Below are 26,193 nucleotides of genomic sequence, written 5' to 3'. Positions count from 1 at the left end.
ATAAATAAATATATATATATATATATATATATATATATATATATATATATATATATATATATATATATATATATATATATATATAGCCACTGATACCCACAGCATTGTCATTTTTTTCAGTAATTTGCCTTTGGATATATATATATATATATATAAATCCAAAGGCAAATTACTGAAAACAAAGCCATATAGATGGCTGCAGTCGCGTGCTCATTAGTGTTTACCGACTGACCGACCAACCTACCAACTGACCGAAATTACTGAACATGTTTAAAAATGTTGAAATGTTTAAAAACATTTATATTTTTTTAATTTACACGTGCGTAGCCTGTCACTTTTGACGTGCTCGTATAACGTAATTTCGAGTTGAAAAGCAAGTCAAGAAAACAGAAATCGGGCAAAAAGAGTGCGCAATAACATTTAACGCGCAGTGCGCGCGCAAAATTCTGCGCACTCATGGCAATTTTGTAAACGCTTAAAATTGCCTGAAACGTACTCTTATTTCATCGAAAATAAATTTTGAAAATTTTAAGCGCGCGTACGCATGCGTTACATGCGCTACGCACGTAATTGTATTGCCATATGATGATTTATGCCCTGAAATTTATGAGTACCAAATTTTATTCAATTGTGATTCATGGTTGTGAAGATATGATTACAAACGTGATTTCGTGAAATCGTGCGTACACCGCGTAATTTTTTATTGCGCACCGTAAAAACATAACCACATCGATTCCTGGCCATAAGGAATATACTGTGAAAAATTGACTTAGCTAGATTAAACTGATATCAAGATAAGGTCAGAAAGCGATAAAACGCATAGTGATACCGGACCGACAGACAGACAGACCGACCGACCGACATAGTGAACTATAGAGTCGTCCACGCGACTAAAAACAGCTTAAATAGTGGTTAATATTGAAACTTAAATTTTGGTAGTCAATGGAATAATTTTACCGATCTGGGAGTATGTTCCTAATGTTAAGTCCAAAAGGTTTTGTGGTTTTAAGTTGTAATTCCCAGTGGTTTTCTTTGTCTTTGTGAAATAATTTGATTATCACTACTAAAATGAGCGTAACGAAATCAAAAGCAGCGGAGCCAACGCCTAAGCCTGCACCAACAACTCAAAATTCCCGCCAGCTGTGCCACGTCAGCGGATACCGGCGATATCAACGCACTGAGGCGTGAGCTTAAAGACAAGGTATCGGATATTTATACCCGCATTGACTCCGGCCTAGCTGCTAGGGTGTCACGAAACCTAAGACCACGAAAGCTAAGACCGCCTAAGACCTAAGATCACGAAAGCTAAGACCCAATACCTAAGATTACAAATATTTATCTTTCGCACCTGCCTTGTACTTTAACTCCCAACATTTATTCTAAATACCACACCTTAGAATTAGCACTTTATGAAAAAGAATCACATAAAAAGTAACAAATACATTTTCAAATTGATGATTTTACAGACGTTTTTCTCGCACACATACTGTTTGCGAATTTCGCATGGCCTACACTACAGTTAGGCCTACATCATGTTCAATGTTTTTGTTTCTATGGAACGTCAATAGAGCAAAAATTATATAGAGGGCTGAAAACTCTGTGGAGTCCATCTACAGTGTGGATGGAACAATGTGAAATTAAAATTGTAATAATAATAGTATAATCATGCTAGTACGAAGAAATAAATACTCGCAAATAAATTTTAATTTAAAAATCATGATAATAAGTTTTTTTGTTTCGTTTTCTTTCTGTTTTTATACTTGTACTATTATTGTTGCTCTTTTGGCGCTTCATAGAAACAAAAACATTGAGCATTAGGAGTTACAGTATACAAAGAAACACGTCTGTAAAAACGTCAATTTAAAGGATTTATTTATTTGTTTTTATGTGTTTCTCCTTCTGAAAGTACTTATATAAGTCCTAATTTTAAAGTTTGATATTCAGAATAAAGTCAGTTAACAAATTTGGAGTCAAAATACAAGAAAGACAGGTGCGAAAGAAAAACATCCTCTGAACCAACACAATGGAGTAAATATATACCAACAAACAACCAGTCAAGTTTGTTTGTTGTAAAGGAAAAATATACATTTACTCAACGGGCGAAAATAATGTGAGTTTATCTATGTTTTGCGGTAGTATTTAATTATATTTATGGTAGTAAATGAAATCTACTATGTTTAAAATTATGTATGGATAAACAAGTATTGTTTTTAAGCTGTAGTATATCTTAGAATTTGCAATCTTAGGTCTTGGGTCTTAGCTTTCGTGATCTTAGGTCTTAGGGGGTCTTAGCTTTCGTGGTCTTAAGTTTCGTGACACCCCTAGCTGCTATTATTAAATGTCAAGATGCCCTGAATTTAAGGATGGAATCTGTGGAAAATAAACAAAAAGATGGGGATAACTCATTGGAATTCTATGCTGACACATCTATGGAAAATAAAGCCGCGGTAAACAGCCTTACTACCAACATGGAAAAATTGGAATCCGAATTGAATGATAAGCAACGGAAAATCGATGTACTTGAATCTGAATTCGCGTGGTTATAACTTGCGTTTCGGAGGATTGCCCGAAGAAAAGGGTGAAAACTCAATGCAAAAAATAAAGGATATCATTAAGAATGAACTTGCACTAGGTGATCTGTATTGAGAACGCTCACAGAACAGGTAAGCCGAACTCACAGTCAACTAAACCTCGTAAAATTATTGCAAAATTTTTCTACAGACCCCAAAGATGAATTATTAAAGAAGGCGAGATCTATTAAAACTAAATCATTTTTCTTTTTCGAGGACTTGTCTTATACGTTGACGCAAAAAATAAACATTGTATACTTGGCGGAGACTGCAAATATCGATTTATGTATGACCTTCATTGTTAAGAAGATTATTAATTGCATTTTATTATTTAATTCAATATGTTTTGTTACTAACTTTTACCTATGTTACATTTATCACAGTCTTGGTATATTTCATGTTCACTCCACACTAAAAATGTATTATTATGGTAATTGAAAATTTATTTTTGCATTTACCGTTTCATGATATCTGCATGGACTCCGATTTTATAAACCATACATCTAACTTAAACTTCAATCCTTTAACTGAAGATTTAGATAAATTTGATAATCAATCAACAGATTTGTTTAATTAAGTTAATATCAGATCTGATCTTAATTCTTCCAAGCTCTTCCTTTTCCATCTTAACATAAGAAATATAAACATGAAGATGGACTCACTTGAATTTTTGTAGATAATTTATGTATTAATTTCTCCATTATAGGTTTTTCTGAGACTTAGCTCAATGATGACTCGCCAATTCCTTCCTTGCAAAACTATTCCTACTTTTCTAAAAATAGATAGATTAGAAATGGTGGTGGGGTTGCATTATTTGAACGTAATGATTTAAATATTCAAATTGGACATGATATTTCGCTTTCTTTTCCATTTGAATCTAATTTTGTTGAAATAATAAAACCAAATAAAAAATCCATTGTTGGAATTATAATCGTCCACTCGGAGGCACAATTGACCACTTTACCATGGCCTTCAATGATGTTTTAAATCAAATAACTATGAAAATAAACAATGTCATATTACGGGTAATATCAATATTGATTTAATTAAATATCAAAATCATCACTGTACCAGTAATTATCTTGACACAATTATTTCAAATTCTTTTTATCCAACCATTTCGAAACCCACCAGAATAACGACAACGAGTGCTTCACTCATTGACCACTTTTATTCCAACATAATTGATTCTAATATTTGTTCTGGTATACTTATTTTTTACATTTCTGACCACCTTCCAATCTTCCAAATCATTGATGGGGACACATACCACCCACTTAAACCTGATGATAAACTTTCTCCTCACATAAAAGATATAAATGCATTTTGCAATGAGTTAGTTATTGAAGACTGGTCGAAAATGTACAATTGTGATTCAAAATCGGCATTTGATACTTTTTTTTTTAATTGTATAACATTCATGATAAGCATACTTCTCATAACACTATACCCTCCAGGAAAATACCCAAACAACCGTGGATGTCACCTGATTTAATAACAAGTAGTAGAAGGAAACATAAACTGTACAACAAACCTATTTTCTTTCAGAATCCCAATCACAAATCAATATATAATAAATATAACAATATGTTCAATAAACTTTGTCGTACAGAAAAGAAATGATTAATTTTCTAAATTTGACGCTATCAAAGGTAATCTTAAAAAAACTTGGTCTGTGATAAATTCTGATCCAAATAAGTCTAATAGAAATTACCCCACACTCATTGAAACAAATGATAAAACCATTAAATCTGATCAAGGCATTTGCGACTCTTTTAATAAATATTTTTCCTCAATCGGTTCTTCTCTTTGCAATTCTATGTCAGATTCTCAAATTGATTTTATGTCCTATCTTCCAAACCCAGATTTACAATCATTTTTCATTAATCCTCAGTGACCGAATATAAAGTTTTACAAACAATTAATGATTTAGATTCCACTAAAGGTGGTGGTCATGACAAAATTACGTCACGTATTATTAAAATAGCTTCCCCTTACAATGTCAAACATTTACCCTTTTCTATTAACTCTTCTTTTTTGACTGGCAATTTTCCAAATTATTTGAAGCTCGCCAAAGTTATACCTGCTTCTAAAAAAGGCAGCAAAGATATACTTTCAAATTATAGACGAATTTCTTTACTTAGTGTTTTCTCAAAAATAACAGAAAATTTAATGTACGTGCGTCTTTATGACTTTCTTGACTGCTATAATATTCTTTTTACACATCAATATGGTTTCCGTAAAAATCATTCTACATCTCATGCGATTATTGGTTTTGTTAACAATGTAACTTCTTCTTTTGAACAAAGAGAATTTTTGTTATCAGTCTTTGTTGACTTATCTAAAGCATTCGACGTTATTAATCATAAGATTCTTATTAGTAAATTACATAACAATGGTATTAGAGGTATTGCTTTAGAATGGTTTACAAGTTACCTAAAACATAGGAAACAATATGTTTCTTTGGGTAACTGTGTTTCATCGGAGGAGGAAATCACTTGTGGGGTGCCACAAGGTTCTGTCATTGGACCATTGTGATTTCTAATTTATGTGAACGATTTATCCAGAGCCAGTGACACCCTTCGGGTGATTTCCTTTGCCAATGACACTACACTTTTTTTTATTCCCATCCTGATTTAAATGTTTTATATGCTACAGTGAATAATGAGTTAATATGTATAAATGACTGGGTCATCTCAAATAAACTTATTATCAACTCACAAAAAACAAATTATATCTTTTTTCATACACAACAAAGAAAGGCTAATTATTCAAATCGATTTATCACCATAAATGAAAAAATTATTGAACGCATGCCTAAAACACTGTTCCTTAGTGTCTATATTCAAGAACATTTGAGGTGGACCTATCATCAAACTCACGTAGCAAAAAAGGTTTCTAAAATAATAGGAATTATTAACAAACTCAAATATATTTTCCCACAACGTGTTCTTCTTTCTTTATTGTTCGTTCATTATTGTAATATAATTTGGTGTGCTGATTACCCTTCAAATATTAACAAAGTAAACAAACTGCTTAAACGTGCTATTAGAATTATTACACTTTCCACTTATGAAACCCCATCTAAACCTTTTTTCAAAGAACTTAAGTTGCTAAATTTATTTGACATACATAAATGCCACGTGGCCTCTTTTATTATTATTTTTTAATATATTCACAACAATCTACCAACTTCTATAATTAATTTATTTAATAATGTCGTACATTATCATGATTATAAACTTTGTAACATGCATTGTAACTTCCAGTTAAATATTCCTTTTAGAAGACTTGAGAAGTTCGCAATTGTTTATTTCCGTTTCGGGTTCCAGACTCTGGAACGAGTTGGATGTCACTATCAAAAGTTTAACTTCTCTTTTTACCTTTCGTAACAAATTAAAAAGATATTATCTATCATTGTATTAAAGTGTTCATGAATTTTTACCATTATATTTTGTTTTTTGTTTTATTGAGTTTATTGATCTTATTTTTGTTTAGTCTGTAAATCAACAATGTAAATATTCTTTACTCTAAAAGGGTCTTACGACGTGACAAGATTTTTATCTTCTAGTATAGTAATGATCCTATTATGGTTCCTTTACATCAAATATATTTTATATCTTTTTACTACTTGTTAGTTATACTGAGCCATTGATGAAATAAATGTTGTTGAAATAAATGTTGTTGAAATGAACAAATTATTTTTTTCAGAGGGGCAATATATCTTGAAATATCTTAAAAAATAACATTTTCTACTGTTTGTTATGTTAGTAGTAAAATTTGGTTACGTTAGTGGTTAATGAAATTTACGACATAGTTTTGCGGCGATCATCATTGCATACTCGAATATTGGTCTAGTAGATGTGATGTAAACTTGGGCATGGTCTTCAAACTGTTTTAGAAGACTAAGCATGTGAAGACGTCTTCCCCCTTTACTAAGGGTATAGTCGACCTGGACATCACATTTTAAATAATCCTGAATGAAAACATCAATGATTTTTGCATAGTTAGTTCTCATTTACTGCCAGTAATATAGGTGTCATATAGGGTGACGACTTCATGAAACAAAATGCGAGTTGTTCGCATTTCGATGGGTTCAATTGAAATTTGTTTATGGTTGCCCATTCGACTAAATCGTCAACATCGTATTGAGACATTGCATTAGGGTTAACTACCTCACCCAGTGAAAAATCATCAACGAATGATGGCGGACCGGAACACAATTTCTCCAAGCTGTGTAACTTGTGGTACACCACAGGATAAAGTGTCCCAGTCGGACCAAGTCGATTGGTATCTGTCTCGTTGACGCCTTTCAGAAAAAACGTTACATATCCAATCAACAATCCAGGACTCGGCACTAAGCGCAATAAGATTACTTGCTGCAACTGTATTGTCTAGGCCTACACCGTTAAATGCTTTAGCGAAATCAGTTATAACCAAGCGCCCTTTTTTGCGCGGTTTGTCAGTTCCTTTGAAGAAGGTTGAGCTTGTCAATCAGATAGTGGGATGTAGAGCATCTTTTCGTGCACCCATACTGGCTAGTGTCCATATTCGGTCAAATATCTTTTATCACGAGGCTGTATACAATTCCCCTACTTTGGCAAATTGTGAAGTCAAAGAAACTGAAATATAATAATTAATTTTATCTCAACCGTAGGTTGTAATAGTAAATAATTAACGATTATTATTTACCTGACGTTTCGCCAACTATCAGTTGACTTTCTCAAAGGTAAGTTATTCTTCCTCGGTCACATTTGCCTCATTTGAATACACGGTCACACTAGACTGAACAACTATGCCATCAGAGTCAATTGACGTGACTATCCCAACCAAAATGTTTGGTCGAGTGGTAAAGGGTTTACTCTAAAACACTGGAACCCCTGGGTTCGAGGTCTATCAATAGCGTGTTTTTTTTTAATAGTTGAGAGAGATTATTTAGAGGGTTAGGTTAAGTACATTTAGGAAGGTAATCTCTTCTTCTGTCTGTACTGCATGACGATTGGTGTGTACTGCATGACCATTGTGTGTACTGCATGACGATTGGTGTGTACTGCATTATGTTTGGTGTGTACTGCATGATGTTTGGTGTGTACTGCATGACGATTGGTGTGTACTGCATTATGTTTGGTGTGTACTGCATGACGATTGGTGTGTACTGCATTATGTTTGGTGTGTACTGCATGACGATTGGTGTGTACTGCATGACGATTGGTGTGTACTGCATTATGTTTGGTGTGTACTGCATGATGATTGGTGTGTACTGCATGATGTTTGGTGTGTACTGCATTATGTTTGGTGTGTACTGCATGACGATTGGTGTGTACTGCATTATGTTTGGTGTGTACTGCATTATGTTTGGTGTGTACTGCATTATGTTTGGTGTGTACTGCATGACGATTGGTGTGTACTGCATGACGATTGGTGTGTACTGCATGGTAAATGTGAACTGAAGGCAGAGGAGGCGTTCCATACTAGAACACTTTTAATTTAAGCATAAAGCATGATAGGTTTTTTGAAAATCATACATAATTTACACACTCTTTTTAACAAACATACCAAACCAAATGTTAACAAGTTTTTATTTATCTCGAAATAAAAAACACCAAGGTATATCTCTAATATCTACCACGCTCAGGCTCACTATACCAACACGAATATGAAAAACCAATGTCGCCTATAATTACTGTGTTATATATATAAAACTATGCACTAAAAGTGTGTTTTAAAGCGTTATGACGGTACAGGAAACGTTATTCTTTGTATTGGCCAAGTTTTATTTTGAAAATCCTTGCCCTTAAAAAATAATGTCACTTTAAACTTCATGATATGACACAAAACCGCCTGTCACCGGCCAATTTCATAATATTCTCTAGTGTAAAAATTAAATATAATCCCATTTATCATTGTAAATACTGTATATTTTGGAGCCTTACCTATACGTTTAACGCATGTAAGTGACATTTTGACAAAAAATTAGTTTTATTTTTAAAAATTCTTCAATTAAATATGTCGCACAAATGACGTAACTTACGTTACAGACTTTAAAAATGCATTAAATATCAATTAATAATTACCTATAAGAGTGTTTTTCTTCGTATTATGTGATTTGTACTCTTGATAACGATTATATTGCTTGCGCGGATGAAATATAATGTAAATACGTTATAAAATTGCCTGGAAAGTGTTAATGAAAAACGATTGGTTAAGCGATGTAACCTACGTTACCCCATTTCTTCTTAGGATCCGGTTTGTGCACACACATGTTATAATAATTTATAAGATTAGTTACGTCAAGTTTAATTTTAAACTGATTATTTTGTTGTTGTTTTAAGATTTAATTATTTGAGCCTTTGAAGTTCATTTGAAATTTACGTTATGGTAACTTACGTTACCATATATATTGTTACTGATGAGTTTTAATATTGTGGACATTTCTAAGGAATACAGATATTCTTATGATCAAGAAAACGCCCTCTGACACAATAAAAAGTTTTAACCACGTGATTCGGCAGACAGCGGCAATTTTGACCACGTTTTTATAAATACGTTTTCACAATTTCATAGTTTATTCGTCATATATCAGATTTTCGAGTATATTTTAGTAAGTATTCAAATGCTTAATTCACTAAAGATCATTTAGAACAACTTTCCTAATGTTTATAATTTAGGAAATTAGACAGATATGCAAGTATGTTATTACATTGTACAATTTACACTAGTAAGCTAGCATAGGCAACAAAGTAACGTAAATTACACTACATGTAACGTAGGTTACCATTTTATATACCTCATTTCTAAGACGTCTTGTTTTTTTTCTACTCAGTATATTCAAATAATTTAAGTTATATTATACAGGCAATAATGAACATTACCTCCAACCGGAGTTGATTTTATTTAGGGTTATTTTATGGGAAGTTTCTTTGCCCTTGATACTATGGTAACGTAAGTTTCACATTGATGTTGTATGTCTATGTTGTTGTAACATTACCGAACATAGTGATATTAAGATAATATCTGTGTATATATGTTTATGAATATTCATTGTCAAACGTATGTCATGTACCTGGATACATCTTGTGTCTTTGTAATATCGATACTCACAAGTATTAATAGTATTGTTCATGGTAACGTAAGTTACATAATTTACTACATACAAAGTCAATGTATTTTTTTACATTATGGTTATTTAAAATGTAAAAATATAATTTAATATTTGTTTATTTTGATTTAATACTAATACATTTTGTTAAACACTAGGTGACACTGGTGATAATGGTAAAGTCACGAGCCGAGATTCAGGCAGCGTATCGGGAACGACAAAAAGAGAAGCGAGGAGCAGAGTACTTGCAAGCAGAAGCAAGACGTGTAATGAAATACTATGTTCCGTCAGCAGAACTTACAACAAAAGATAGAAATGCACGGAGAGCGACGGTGAAAAGAAGAGTACAGAAACATCGAAGGTACGTGAAGCAAGTTCAAGCCCAACTACAAGTACAACACCCAGAAGAAGCTGACGAACCTAGTAGTAGTAATGATGATTCAGCCATATCTTCCGATGTGGTTTCACCAACTTCTCCTCTACGCATCAAGATGTCGTTTAAGAGACGTATTTCTACTCGAAAACGTGTTGGCAGAGCACTAAGTCGAGCCCATCGTCGCATCGAAAAATTAAATCTGGAGTTACAGAAAATGACCAGACAAAAAAAAAAACCATAAACAAGCGCTATGAAAGAGCTCTGAAGAAAGTAAATAAGAATTGCATCCCATCTACCAGTCATGACTCGTCCATGAGTAGTACTGACTCTCCAAGATCGAAGCAAATCAGGATTTACGAAATGCAGGTAGGTCACGAATGAATGTACTGTTTTATTCACGCATAATTATTATTAATAATGACAATATTGGCTATTTATAATATAGAGCAAATATCCACAAAATGTACTCAAGGCCTTATAAATGATAACTTGTTCCATGTCGTGTATGGTGATGTGAATATACGTATTTTCTTTTTCTGCCCATTACATGCCGCTTAAACCATTATCTTCCTGGACATATCAATTGAGAAAATATTTAAATATTCTAAACCGTACTTAATTTAGTATTGATGTAATTTCCAATTTTCTAGGTATGTCACCAAGATCAGTACCCAAAGGGTTGAAAAAAACAACTCCTGCTTTCACATGCACTGCTTGATGAAATAAGAGAGAGCACAGAGATAAATCAAGGGCAGAAGGCCAGAAGAATGATTAGCAATGTTCTATCTGGAAAGATAATCAAGAAATACAGGTTAATCGCGCGTGTTTCAATGGAGTCGGGCCTTGGTCAACGTAACCTATCCAAGACGAAAAAGCAAAGAATCACAGCTGCGAAGTATGTAGAAAAGGGGTGGGGAGTTCTTTATAATGAAGTATTAGGCTTCATGGAAAGAGATGACAACTCCAGGATGATGCCAGGAAAACGAGATGCCTGCAAAACATCTTCTACCAAAGAAAAACGCCAGATAAGATACCTCAATGATTACATGATGAACTTGTTTGCCAAGTACAAAAGTGAAAATCCCGAGCAACGGAAGGTTTCTTTTTCCTCGTTTAAGAAAATCCGACAAAGAAATGCTAATATTAAACTTGTCAAATTCACAGCAAGAAACACAAGTCTTTGCCTAAAACATCAGAACTTTGCCCTTCAGTTAAAGGTATTAAAATCTCTAGGTGTGATCACAATCACAAGCCCCGATGAAGCAATCAAATCAATCACCGACACACAGATATCTGATCTTGCCAAGCGTATACCAGATCAAGAGATCCAGTATGAAGAATGGAAACGTGTCCCGGACAATTTCGGTAAGAAGAAAACTAAACTTGTTCAACAAAGAGTCGACAAAAGCACATTTGCAGACTTATTTGTAACTACAACTATTGATTTCCGAAAACATGCACAACGGGTTACAGCACAATACACTGCTATAAGAGAGTGTAAAGAAAACCTGCAAGAAGGAGAATGCGTCATACATATGGATTTTTCTCAGAATTACACATGTGTGCCGATGGAAGAAGTGCAAAGCGCCTACTGGAATCAGACCGGTGTTACTTTACACCCTATAGTTGCTTACTTTCATGATGGCGAAATTAAGCATCATAGCATGGTAGCGGTTTCAGACACCCGCGCACACAACGCTTCTACTGTGTTTGCAATTTTAAAGAAGCTGGTGCCAAAATTGAGAGGGATCTTGCCAGAATTAAAGACTATCCATTATTGGACCGATAGTCCAACATCACAATACCGGAATAAAACAATATTCTCCATCATATCTAATCACAACATACTTTTCCATAATATTAATGCCAGCTGGGACTACTTCGAAGCTGGGCATGGAAAAGGGCCATGCGACGGCATTGGCGGAACAGTAAAACGCTTGGCGGACGAAGCCGTAAAACGTGGTGCGGCAGTGATCCAAGATGCCCACGACTTCTTTGCTTGGGCTTGTCAAGAAAGAGAAAACCTCACGCACAGAGTACTTTTTTGTTACTAATGAGGAATGTGTGGCTGCAGAATCGGAAATACAAATGAAATGGCCAAACATAAGACCTGTTCCCGGGACTACAAATCTCCATGCAGTGAGAGGCATCAGTGGAGAAGTGATGGTACGCGATGTATCTTGCTACTGTAGAGCGTGTCAAGAAACCTCTTCTGCTAGCTGATAACATGTGCCCCGGATGGATAGTCCATAGCTTAACGAAACGTCAAAAGCAAAATACCAAGCAAAGCAGCAAAATTCAATTCCATGTTGATGATTGGGTATCGGCATTATATGATGAAGAATGGTACATCGGCAAAGTTGTTGATATAGATGATGAAGATGCGTTGGTGTCTTTTTTTAAATCTGGCAGCAGAATTAACAAGAACATATTTCAGTGGCCAAATAGTAAGGATGAAATATGGATTCCTATTGATAAAGTTATCTGCCGTGTTGAAATTGAAACAAAGGGTTGTACGGGTAGATTGTTCTACATTTCAGACCAGGAGAGGGAACGGATAAATCAAAATGTTGAAACATTAAAGGAAATGTAACTTACGTTACTAAGAAAGTTGAGACTGATATAAGCATTAGGCCAAGCAACTGTAAAGTTCACAGAATTATAATAAATAATAATAATCATATTAACCAAAACAATAGTATGTACACTAGCATTATAAAACTCACTAATTTACATTTTAATATGGGAGTTTTTATAATTATAATTAATAAAATATGCATTGAATTAAAAGAAAATAAAAAAAGGATGATTTAATGAACATATAATCTGTTTGCCTACAAAAGTGATGGCAATGATCTAAAATACCAATGAGGTTTATTGTTAAAAGTTACAAATGTTGTTTTTATTTAACTATTTTGATGACGAATTCATCTTTCAATTCAGTAATTTACGTTACTGAATACGTAATTTACGTTACTCAATTGTAACTAAGGCCCTGTTTCTGCTGCCAACTAAATACCGTATATTATACGGTATTTTTTGAATACCGTATATATACGGTATATTTTTGGCAGCAGAAACTGCGCTCATAAAAAATATACCGTATTTTGTATACCGTATTTTCCCCACAAAATTTGTGGATAAAATACGGTATTTACAAATTTATACCGTATTTTTTGTACCCGTTTCTGCTGCCAATAAAAAATACCATATTTTTTTTTACATGACAAAAGGTCAACATTCGTGTTTTTGTTTTCTGTCACTGTCAGCTGTTTTACACACGTGTATATATATATTCGGCGAAAATGTGGAGCGAAGACGTCACAGTTTTACTAAATAAATTTGTGTGGGGAAGCTAAAATGTCTGGCCAACTAAAAGGTAATAAAAGGGACAACCACATTTATAAAGACATTTCTAAAATAAAAAAGCAGGAGTATGGAATAGACTTGTCTCCAAAGCAAGTAAACTCAAAGCTGAAGAGCCTGCGAAAGCAGTACAACATTGCAAAATACAATAACTCGGGGAGGGAACGAATTAATTGTCCCCATTACGATGTTTCTGTGCTCTCACAACATCTCTATCACTAGGGCTAGGCTGTTGAAAGTGAGACGTAAAACTTCCTTTATTGCGACTTTTAATTATCGATCAAATAAATAAAATGGCAATTTGGGTAAAAAAGATGAAATTTAACACGACCACCCAATAAGTATTGTTAGCAGAAACGGGGTACTAAAAAATACGGTATAAAAAATACCGTATTTTATACCGTATTTTTATACCGTATTTTGAGCAGTTGCAGCAGAAACAGGCCCACAGTATACATTTTCTAAGAAAGATTACACCAGTTTTGTCATAATTATGACTATTTAATAGAGTACAATAATGAGTGTTATTTTATGTGAATTTAAGACAGGAATGTATGCGGACATACAAGAAATCAACAACAACCTTTGATTGACGACTCATTTTATTATGGATGGTAATAAAGTATAAACTATAAAATACAATATGTACTAGTGAATGTAACAATATGTAAGTTATTATAGGCCTACATGTTTTTGTTTGATTACATACACTATTTTATAGTTTCATATTCATAGAAATATAATGTTGCCTTTATAATCGTTTACATTGAAAGTCGAAAATAAAACATGTAACGTAGGTTACAACCACGATTCCAGTTGCGATCATTCATTTTGTTGACAATTTTACATTGATAAATATTATGTGAGGAAAATAACAGAGAAGTAAATATAGATGTTGCACTTTAGTTTAGTAACAATTATAAAATGTTTCGTCAACATTTGTTTTTGAGAATTTTCATTTCCTAATGTTGCTAATATACTGAGCCCGTTAGCATGTGGCACCTTTATTATATTTCTGACAAGAGACAGTATCTGTTCCATGACATGAAACCAATATGCACCGGTATATATCATTCTTCCTTATAAAGAGTATGACTGATTCTGACTAATTCAAACACATTTTGTATGCCTCGACCATTTTTATAATTAATTGTAACTTCACCACTTCGAACAACCACTTGAGCTTTTTTATCATTACTGAATACAGTATTTTATCCTGACGACATTGACCTCAGCTGATTGTCGAGGCCAACGATGTGATTAATGTGTTATATAACCTCAATCACCTGTTAACTCCACCACCCTTGATTGTTTTCATAACGCATATTATTTGTCTGTATTTTACTTTCATTGGACAGCCGCTTTTTCAACGAGTATTCACAGTTTTGGAAAGGTGTAGGCCTACACTGTAGTTTACGGTAAGTTCATAAAACTAGGCCTAGTTAAAAACATTTCCAGTACAGTTTCGGTCGTACATGGTGATAGGCCTACATCCCCACCCCAAACAAACAATTTCCTATTAGGGTAAGGGATAATTTCCTATTACAATTCTGGTCAATTTGATAACCTACTACCCTAGCCAATCCCCACCATCTTCTCAAACACCATGATATGTTTTTTGGCACTTATTCATTAAGGTGATATCAATATGTCAAGCAAGACAATATTCGCTAGTTATTAAAAATGTCACATGTGCTCCACGCAAAAATGTTTGTAGGCCTATACCAGCTATAGGTTAAATAATGTGTTTTTTAAACATTTTGTGTATTTCTATTGTATTAGAGCAAATATAAATACTCCTTTGCGAGTAATTTGCGACTAAAATACTAGTGTTTGCTGAGATATTAATATGGCTATTTTCTTGACCAAAGTGTCACGTTCATTTTTGGCAAAAGTTGTCCATTAAAGCATGGAGAAATAAGTTAGTTAACTTATTTCCATGATTAAAGTGAATAGAAATATGAGGCCTGGCATCACAAAAGCGGCGCAGAGTCGCAACCCGAACTTTTGAGATATTTAGCCTTGAAGTTCAGAATGTGAAAAACGGTCTAACCTACCAATTTAAAAATTTCAATAAAAAACGATACTATAATTATTAAACACTAATCTTTAACATATCAAACTCTTGTTTATAAAAAAAATATCACAAGTATGTGTATTTTGCAATTATTTAAGTCGTTTCCATTAAAATCATTAGAAAATTGTATTTTTGTTCACTCAAAAATCAACTTTTGTTTGGTACCTAATGGATTAGGTTAGGTTGCTGAATTTTCTAAGAAGAATTTATGAATCCTTGACTGTAACAAAAATGTTTAAATACTATGATATTAATGCCATGAGATAAATGTGAATGTGAATAAAAAAAATTATCTGTGTATTTTGACACTAACTACGACTAACAATTTCTGAGATATGAAAAGTGTGCTCTATGCTAAAAATGTTTGTGCCGGCTATATGTCAAAGGTCAAAATTAGGGGTATATTGACAGTTTATGATTTTTATTATATTAGAACAAATATTAACATACTGTATACTTTGCGAGTTTGTTGAGACCACACTTATCACTTCTGACCAGTGGTTACCGAGATATTCATATGGCCAATTTCTTGACTAGTGGTCAGAAAGGGGTTTCCGTCCACTTTGGGAAAAAGTTTCATATTAGAATGAATATAAATATGGTCTTCTGAGTAGTTTTTCCAATTCCAATACACCCAGTAGTTACCAATTTACGCAAAAACTTTGACCATATTGACCCCTGTAGTGACCAAGCATCCCAATATTTTTTTGGCCAATAGCAAAAAATGGATTCGTATTGATAAAGGAAGCAAAAAACCATAGCATAGTTTGCTAGAGGGTGCATCCTTTCTGGCTCCCAGTAATAGTAGATAACAGAAGGCCTGGTTGGCGGCTATACAACCAGAAAGGACTCTTTACAAAAGAGGGGGGATCATGCACAACGTGGTGGGGGTTTGGAATGTGGGTGTGGTGTCTCCAGGGAAAACCTTACATAACAATGTATGCGATATTTACGCGATGTGTTTTAAACGGATACATACTAATGGTTTTACATGACAGTATAGAACATAAAAACTGCCAAAATCTGCCTATATAAACGTTATGTACACTTTATTACTGTATAATGCATCCATCGTGATGGAATTGTGAGTTAAATCATTTAAAAACGTATTCTACTGCAATGACTGTACACTAATGTAGTACTTTAAAACAGTGCGATAAGTCCTGTTCAAGTCACGGGATCAATGAAGGCTACCGTATTTCGAGGAATGTGCTAAAACACTTGATTTTTATTATACACATTATACCCAACACGAAATTGTTAAATCATGAGTAAAAAAGCTTCCATTGTTAGAAAATGCAGCCAATTTAAATTAATCTAACCTTGACTTGTGGTGTGTACAACACGGAACCACAAACGATTTGCGGCAGGAGATGAATTATTTAGAATTACTACTGTAATTCTTTCATGGACGGATCAAAGAATTTAAGATTAAAAAGTGTGTCTTACAAAAATGTCTAATATATTGCTTTTGTTCTATTTAAAGGAGCGGCGCGATGATTACAGTTTCCACCGTTAACCGCATATTTCTCATTTTCATATTCATAAATGGCAATTCGTAAATTCAAAATAATCACATTTTCACAAAAGATGGTTTCACCAGGGAGTTGTAACTCCCTGGTTTACACAAATATATTTTGCCTGAGCATAATGATACTTGATATTGTCTTATAGTCTCATTATGCACATTATGTGAGCTAATTTGACCTCAAATGTGACCTCATTATTTTCAATTTTTCCCCACTCGGTAGAAACAATCATGGGCCATTAACGATAATGCTTGTAAACGATGGCCAGTATTTTACTGTTAAAGATGGGGATGGAACCATCTATTTTTCTATTTTATAAGTAAAAACATTATTTGTTTTCGTATTTTTTCAACGGAAATGAATAACTACAAAATAACCTATTCAAAGTTTAATTTAATTAAAGATGTAGGCCTATTGTCCCTTTGTCAAATTCCATAAAAAATAAAAATTAGAATATTTCGAAAAAAAGTGGGTCATTTTGAAGTATCATATTAATAGTTATTAACTTTCAACAAAAATTAGTCGAAAAAAAATAATTTGACTGAAATACAGACGTTTTTTTGTTCACAAAATAACTTTGACTTCCAGTCGTTTTTGATCAAAACATATCTCATCATGCATAATGCATACTCTTGGTTTGAAATCTTTGTTTACTTTCGCTTGTGACGATTTTCCAGACGAAATGTAATCAAACTAATTTACCTGTTAATTACGTAAAATTGTTGTTTTTGTCACGAATTTTCCACTTAAAGTGAATAATTTTAATATTACTTTGATATGGCCAATTTAAATTTAGAATATTTTGACCTTCATTTTTTTGTGTTTCAAGGGACAATACATCTTTAATCTTTTTTTAGAGGTGGGGGACAATACACCTTTAACTGTAGCAAATGATATAAAACCAGTTATTTTAGATAATTTCACAAAAATATAGGTAAACATGACAGAACATTATAACATCACAATAGGAGGAACTGTCGACAGTTTCCTAGAATGTATCACTGTGTGCATCACAATTTAGGTCTGAAATGTATATAGGCCTAAATCCATACCACCCATTACAATTAAAATGTTTTTCTTTTTCTGCGATCTCATTAATTTTTAGAAAATCTAAATTAGTTTTATTTACCTTAAATTTAAATTGTGTACATTTAATTTACATATATTTATTAGCTTAGTTCTTCGTTTTATTCAGTTTTACTGTTTTTGGAAAAGTATCAGTGACTATGTTTGGAGAGCTTCCTCTCCGCTCTCCCGTATATGTTCAGCATTTCGTCTTTATCACTTTTAAAAGATCACCGGTACCTACTAAAGCTTAACATTAACTTTAGGTGATATTAAAGTTACTCAATTGTTGTTTTTCCATTTATACATGTACATTCTGGTACATGATTATATTCCAAGTAAAATGTGTTTATTTCGTTTTTTTTAATTACAGTTGTATATCAAACAAGATAATGAATAAGAAAACAGCAAGTGAGATGATAAAACATTTTGAACTTCAAGTACATGTTGAAGGAGGATACTACAGAGAGACATACCGGACTGAGCATAGCACAGCTATATATTACCTGGTATCAAAAGATAATAGCATTGCTTTGCATCGAATAAAGGGCAAAGACGAGCTTTGGCATTACTATACTGGGGACCCTATCGAAGTTTCCATTTTGAAACCTGATGGAAAAGACCATTACAAACAGTATATATTAGGACCAGACATAGAGAAAGGTCATAAGTTCCAGCTGTTGATTCCAGCAGATCACTGGCAGAGTGCAAGATGCGTGGCCGGTGGAGAATGGACATTCTTTGGCTGCACTGTTAGCCCGGCCTTTGAATATAAAGATCTTGAGATGGCAAAATAAACGGATTTAAAATTAATCAACAACACAATTATAACTTTTAGTTAGACGATGGAACGTAGCACATATGATTAAGAGCACAGATGATTAAGAGCACGAATTAATTCTAATTTTTATAGATAGGCATATATAGCATAAGATATTAATAATGTAATTTCAATTATTTTGTTTAATATGGATAGACTCCATATAACACAAAGCAGTTGAGAAACACTTGTTTCTAATTCTTTTCCCAGACTGGCACTTTTAAGACTTATAGGGATACTATAAAATAAATTGAATAAAACAATGTTGATATCGATATAATTATATTGCTTTTTTTTGCTTATACAATCCATTGAATGTATAACGTCTTTGGTGCAGGGTTTCTTGTTTATTAAATGTTTCTATTCGAAACTACCAATCGCAAAACATTACTGTAGTAGGCATACAGTTTGAAATTTAAACACAACTATTTTAATGGAAAAATTTGTTAAAATCTTTATTTAAATTAACAACAAAGCGAGAAAAGAACAGTGTAACACTTTGATAAAACACAAAATTGGCATTAAATGATCATTAACTTTGGTTTTCGTTATTTAATTAATAATTATGAACCATTTTCTACATTTTCATACGAAAGCAAATAATCAGTATAATATATTCATCCGCAGACAAACCTACGCTGTCATTACGTTAAAAATAGTCTATGAAATGTTTTTCTTTTGAAGAATATGTACGTTTTAAATTCAAACATTCAAACTAAAATAGTGGTAAATAAACTACAGTGGTTTAGTTGGTAATAATGAAATAAATAAAGAGAAAATGTCGTTAGTGTTCGGAAACTGTTTTCAAAGCAAAGAAAGTTAGTCAAAACCAAGTTTAACACATTAAGTAATGGGTCATCGGAACTGTCGCTTGTGATTCATGGTAAAATGAAGACATGTACTAATGTTCTACTACAGTACAATAATGCCTATAGAAATAGCAATCATATTTATGATATGCATTGATTTAATAATTTCAGATCCTCCTGTGTTACATGTCTGTGGTTTACTAGGTCTACTAATTGATCCTGTATTTGTCGACTCCGTCGCTTTGTTCTTATCACCATCATCAGCAGTGCACGTAATACCATCCCCTGTGTACCCCTCCGGACATTGCGTGCACCAATACATATTAGGTAAATTAATGCAATCAACCAACGGATAGCAAGGGTGAGATTCGCATTCATTTATATCATTTTCGCATAGCGTTCCGAACCGTCCTTCTTGGCAATTACAAGTGAATAATCCCAAGCCTTGTTTTTGGTTAGCTGGCTGTGTACATATTCCAAACGGTTCACACAGACAATTAATTATTTCTAAAGTCAAATTAATGGTACGCTGGTGTCCCTCGGTGTTATAAAGTAAAACTTGAATGTACATGTTTTCACCGATGTAATTATCATTGGGAACAGTCCAAATAAATTTGCCATTTGTTGTAATTGAAGAAAGCGAAGGTCCATTGACGAATTGAAACATCACTGGTAATGACGAAATCTCATTTACAAATTGAATTCTTAAACTTTCTCCTGCAAATGCTCGGATTGTGTAATTCTCTGGAAAGATTAAATCAAGTATTTCACAATCTCCCGTAATTTTTTCGGGAAATACTATACATCCTGGTTCTACAACAGCGCATGCTCGTTCTCTTGATCTTTCTCCATCTATGCATTCTGTCCAATTGCTCCATTGGTTAGTGCATTCCACCGTTTTAGTTGATAAAACCTCCATATATGCGTCCCAACAAACTTTTGAATATGTTGCTGAAGTGTTAGAAGCATATGTAGTATCAATACAAACTTGGTCATTTGCTTGTCTGTTAAGTAAACGATCTCGAAAGAAACTGCTGAGCGGAGTCCCAGCACTTGAAATTTGATGAAAATTCTCAAGATCTTCTGGCTTCAACTTCATTCCCATCCAAAACATCTCAACATCAATGTCTTCTGATTTTTCCACTTCCGCCCAAAGTTGCTCATTTATCATGAAGTTTAACATGCTTTTGTTGAAAACTTTAGCAATATCATCAGCGGGGTACTGGTTTTCAGCCCACTTTATCATCTGACTGTAACTACTTTTTGCTCCATCTGTTAAAAGATTACATGGTACTGACGTATTATGATATATCCAATGACCATCTTGGCAACAAAACAATATTCGTGTGTTTAACTTGCCAAAAAGACAACACAACAACAACGTCCACAGAACCAGATGTTTAAGCATGTCGTAAACATTTCATCACATTTGTATTTACTGAAAAACAAGAAGTCTAGTTTGTTCAGATCTGACAGTGTAACTGATAAAATATTCTGTTTTATATACGTTGAACAATACAAACAACATTTATATAGCCCTATCCTATAGTATAGGCCCTATGTGTAGACTATAAAGAAGAATACGTTTCGATACAACTGCTGCTATTTTAGCTAGGCCTAGGGCTTACTACAGTAGCCTTCCCAGTCGCCTAACCGTTTAGTCTACTATACACTAGAACCTATCTAAATTAGGCCTAGCCTAGCTAGGAAGGTTTAGTTTAGCCTGGTAGGTAATATTAATAATATATAAATAGGGCCTACTATAAAGAAAAACCGTTGTGACAACACTTTTTCTACTGCGGTACTAGGTCTAGCCTAGGCCTACTACTACTGTGCCTACTAGGCCTAGGCCTAGTCTGTAGGTAGGTCAAAACTAGCTAGGCCTAGTAGTAGTAGGCCTACTGGGTGGGCCCATTTTGTAGGCCTAACTAGGGCCTCCTAGCCTCTAGTAGGCCTAACTAGAGGCCCTGGGCCTAGATAGTCTAGGCTACTAATAGGCTAGTAGTAGGCCTCTAGGCCCTAGCCTACTAGTCTAGAGGCCTTCTATCTAGCCTACTACTAGGCTAGGCCTAGGCCTGCTACTAGGCATAGGGGGCTAGGCCTAAATGGCCTTAGGGCTAGGCTAGGCCTAGCTAGAGGGTAAACAAGGCTAGGCCTAGCTAGTAGGCTAGGCTAGCCTAGTAGGCCCTAGGCCTAGTAGGAGGCCTACTGTTAGTAGGGCTTAAATACACTATTCTCTGGAGCCTCTCCACATGCCTACCTAATGGCCTGGCTAGGCAAGGACTACAACAATTTAATTTATTAATTTATTAATTAAATATGGTGGTAGGTACTTACGATTAGGAATGAACAATTTTAAAAAGATACGGTATAAAAAAAAAGTAAAACTAAAGCATGCAACAAACAACCATTTTCTCGCCTCGATTTTTGGTGTGATATGATTGGCACAAAAAGTTTTGTGATGATCATACGCGTACGGTACGCGCGTGTCGTACGTTTTTCGTGGAAAAGCTGGCCCGCCGGGTTTTCTGTCACATCATGAATATTCATGTATGGATTCAAGCCCTCTATAGTTTCTGCCTTAACCCTACTCACACACTATCTTTGCCTTCCGGCGTTGGCTTTACTTTGATTTGACCAAAAATTAGATCGAAAAAAAATTACCTTTAAAGTTGTATTGTCCCCCAAAACATGAAAAATGAAGATCAATTAAATCAAATTTTGAATAGACCATATTGTAGCTATAATAAAGTTGTTCACTTTCGCCGAAAAAAAATCCGAAAAAAATTATTAATTTCGCTAAGAAAAAAGCAAAATAAGTTAATCAATTTTCCCAACTTGTCAGCTCAAAATTTAGGCCGATAGAGCTAACTCATAAATATGCATGATATGTTAATGAGCATCGACACAGCTGGGATCTGATCTAACAAACATGGATGATGCACGTTGTGTACACAACACCCACAGCCAGATCGACGCGACTCGACTGGGGGTTTCCCCTGATCGTATGTAAAGCTAAGCTGTTAATTTGTCGGTAAGTAGGCCTAGACGGTTATTTTAAATATAATAATTATATATATAACGCAAACTAGACAGACGTTTGTAATAACAGGAAGGTAATTAATTAACTTAGCCTGGGATTTTTTCAGGGCTAGGCCTAGAATAATACATGCATAGGCCTAGGCTAGTAGTAGTAGTAGTAGAGGAGGCAGGCTGCTGGGACAATCGGGTCTCTGCAGAAAATGCCCAGCTAGGCCCTATACATTGTACTCTTCATAGACTGGCCTAGGCTAGGCCATCAATCCGAAAATACAGCCAGCCTGCTGTACCATATACATAATTTACAGTTGAATCTTGTTTAACTAGTTTTTATGATAAAAATAAAACAAACATTTTTTCAGGGAAAATGGTTACAATACAACTTACAAGCCTGAAGTTGAGAACCTTCCTCCAGCAGCACTGTACAAGTAGACAGAGGGGAAAAGCCAGCTTAGCCATTTTACCACACAAACTACTGTTCTTTACCATGTAACTCTGTACTGTAGTAAGTCAAATATTTGTTTTCTCTTTATTAAGTCTTAGTTGTAATGTGTTTTACCGTAGAAAGTTAGTGTACTTATTTGTCAAAGCAAGCAATTTCACTAGCCCACATTTTGCACTAAATGTGCATGATCTAGACCTATTTATAAATACCAAATTCCAGGTTTTCGTACTTTGCCGAAATTAAAAACTTTAGATTTTGTGAAATATTTAACTTATTTATACATCATTATTTAAACATTTTTATTTAAAGACGTTGAGCTGATGAAGACTGGAACAGAGGTCACATTTGTACTTCATAAAGACAACTGATGATAGACTCTGTATATGATTGGATATTGCAAGAAAAATATTTGTGATGCTGCATTCGGCCAATATGTTCCTGTTCAGCTTGTAAAATGTTGTATAATTTTTTTTATAAAGCAATAATATTTGTACAGTATATTATTTTGTAAACATAACATTCAATAAATAAAAAATACTACTACAACAGTACACAGAATAAATTCTTCAATTTTACTTACACTTCATAATGTTACTGTAAATATTACATTGCAAAAGGAGTTAATAAAAAATATATATAGGCCTATATACAGTTACAGTATATCTTATTGAATTCCTGTATTGTTTTTTGTGTCAATTTGTCTACTAATATCAATGTGTTGATTGTGGCAGTAATTACGGCAGCTATAGTCTTCTAAGATCGCTCATATCCATTACAAAGTGTCATTTTAATAGTAAGAAATGTTTCAATAAATTGTGAATGTTGCCGATACATTTTGTGTTTCTCACTACTTCACTTGCTCTTATTGTTCAATCAATGTTAATACCTGAAAAAAAAGAAGAAAATTGTGTCAAATATCTGCATAAAATGGTTAATTGTGCAAATGTTGATTTGAACCTATTGCATTTGATGCAGAAAATATTTTTAAAATACTGTACAGTAAACATTCAAAACAATATTTAGATTTATTTGGTAATTTTCTCTGCAGAATAGATAGTTGAAATCCTAACAAATTAAACCAATTTATCAGGATGCCAAACAAAATTATAAAAAAAAAATACATCCCTCCTGGTGGTGGTCTAGCCCTAGCTAGTAGTGTACTGCCTAGCCTAGGCCTACTACCTCTACTTATAGAAACAGGAGGCAGCAGTAAGGCTACTCGAGACTGCCTGCCATGTGGTTGTGCTAGTTAGTACTAGGCCTACTAGTATGTAGTAGACTAGTATACAGTAGCAGAAAACTCGGGCCTAGGCCTAGCTAGGCCTCTCCTGCTAGCGAAACAAAAACTCACCTAAATGAATAAGATTCAACATCAAAGTTACCAACTGCAGTTCTACTTAGTATTCTGCTAGCTATAGTTTTCGTGTTTTCTTCAAGATCGTCTCGCGTCACTACTCGACTCTCTCTATGCATTGCTATCGTCGCGTTGTTGGCTGTTTGTTGAGAGAACCATCATCCACAAGATGTATCCATACAATATGAATATTTATGAGCTAACTCAGGTCAAGGGTTAAATTAAACCGGAACACGTTTGTCTTCCAGACAAATAGCTTCCGGTTGGTTAATTTTTGCTTTAAATTACGATTTTCTCGAGTAAAACATTTTTTTTTTCGATCCAATTTCAGTTCAAAGTGAATAACTTTTATGTGCAATTAAAATGGCCTATTCAACAAAAATATTAAAAAAAAAAATGTTTTCAGGGGGACAATACATCTTTAAAAACTGCAATTTAAAGCAAAATAATTACAAGTCTGATTTTGATTAATCTTCATTAATTATACTTTTGAGGGACTATAATACAACTTTAAAAAATAATTTCTTCATAACAATAACATTAACCGTAATAATTATTAAAAACTATAAGCATTCTTTAACAAAAATTGGTATATATAAAGTGGATTTGCCTATGCCTATATAAATTATTAGAAGCAAAAATTATCAAAGTTGAACAATTGTCAGAAGAAATTATAATTATGCACTAAAAATATATTACGAATAACTTAACTTTAACAGTGGTGGCGCCAGCGGGGGGGGGGGGCTACGGGGGCTCTAGCCCCCTCGTCGAGAAGCCTAGCCCCCCCCCCCCCCCCCCCCCGTCGGGGAACACGGGTACTTTTTGTCGGGGAATATAATATACAGTAAAAAACGTTCGCGTTCACTTCATATAGCTTCAGCGCCTAGAAAACCACGACGTTCCATTGACCGTAAGAGTACGTCAGAGAGCTATTATGCACTTTTATGCATTCATTTATTGCCAGCGATCTAACTTACTACTAAACATTAGCTAGGTTCGCACTTGTCTGGCGGTATCCCTTTGTATACGAATCGTTCAACGTTGGGTCGAGACGCGTGATATCATGGTCCATCCAGGGACCAAAATGTGTACTGTAGTTATTTTCCAGGCGAAGTTTACTGACGGTTACGTCGTGTACTGCGTCGACGTACGCTACACTACAGCAAAAACGAATTAATTGTTCGTATGTTCACCAATTTTTTTAATTTACAAGTAACCTTCTGTACCGTGGGGCACCTAAAATAAATTTTTCATCCATTACTAAACAAAAAACATGCCATTTTCGCTTAGCCAACATCTTATTATAGCTAAGTTATTACATTTTCAATGTCCTGTATGTCATGAATTTCTCACCACTCGGAAGTCCAGATGGTACGCACGCATACACTTGGGAGGAATAAACTTATTTCCCCGACTGAAAAAGGTCTACGCTTGCGTTTTTTAAGCCTCTAGGCCTGATGTTTCCAACGTATAAAATGCAATTTTTTGAAGACCTGCAGCTCTAGTTTTAAACAGTTTCTTAGCTCAGCCCCAACAATAAAGCTGGTCATATTTCGAAGTACAAGAAGTCCATTTTCCGGGACCTAACATCTCTATTTTTCAAACATTTCTTAGCTCAGTCACAACCTTGATACTGAGGAACTT

The 26,193-nt window shown here is 34.1% G+C and overlaps 2 protein-coding genes and 2 long non-coding RNA genes across 4 annotated transcripts; 2 read left to right on the top strand and 2 right to left on the bottom strand.

The window, feature by feature from the left end:
* Positions 1-18,474: 18,474 nt before the first annotated feature.
* Positions 18,475-18,879, top strand: LOC140055438 (uncharacterized). The gene has a single exon (XM_072100777.1). The coding sequence runs from the start codon at positions 18,475-18,477 to the stop codon at positions 18,877-18,879; it is 405 nt and encodes a 134-aa protein (XP_071956878.1).
* A 458-nt stretch (positions 18,880-19,337) lies between these two features.
* Positions 19,338-22,142, bottom strand: LOC140054777 (uncharacterized). The gene is made up of 2 exons (XM_072099863.1): positions 22,049-22,142; positions 19,338-21,149 (listed from the first exon to the last, which is right to left on the bottom strand). The coding sequence occupies exon 2, from the start codon at positions 21,117-21,119 to the stop codon at positions 19,815-19,817; it is 1,305 nt and encodes a 434-aa protein (XP_071955964.1). The 5' UTR covers positions 21,120-21,149; positions 22,049-22,142; the 3' UTR covers positions 19,338-19,814.
* A 475-nt stretch (positions 22,143-22,617) lies between these two features.
* On the top strand, positions 22,618-23,855 carry LOC140054409 (uncharacterized). The gene is made up of 3 exons (XR_011846514.1): positions 22,618-22,745; positions 23,113-23,255; positions 23,505-23,855. It is a non-coding gene; the product is annotated as an uncharacterized lncRNA (long non-coding RNA).
* Positions 23,754-24,911, bottom strand: LOC140054410 (uncharacterized). Its single transcript, XR_011846515.1, has 2 exons — positions 24,547-24,911; positions 23,754-24,081 (listed from the first exon to the last, which is right to left on the bottom strand). It is a non-coding gene; the product is annotated as an uncharacterized lncRNA (long non-coding RNA).
* Positions 24,912-26,193: the final 1,282 nt, after the last annotated feature.

The sequence above is a fragment of the Antedon mediterranea genome, chromosome 7, assembly GCF_964355755.1.
Source record: "Antedon mediterranea chromosome 7, ecAntMedi1.1, whole genome shotgun sequence".
In the NCBI taxonomy this organism is placed as follows: Eukaryota; Metazoa; Echinodermata; class Crinoidea; order Comatulida; family Antedonidae; genus Antedon; species Antedon mediterranea.
Note: the sequence above shows the minus strand (reverse complement) of the source record. Positions and strands in the feature narration are given on the sequence as shown.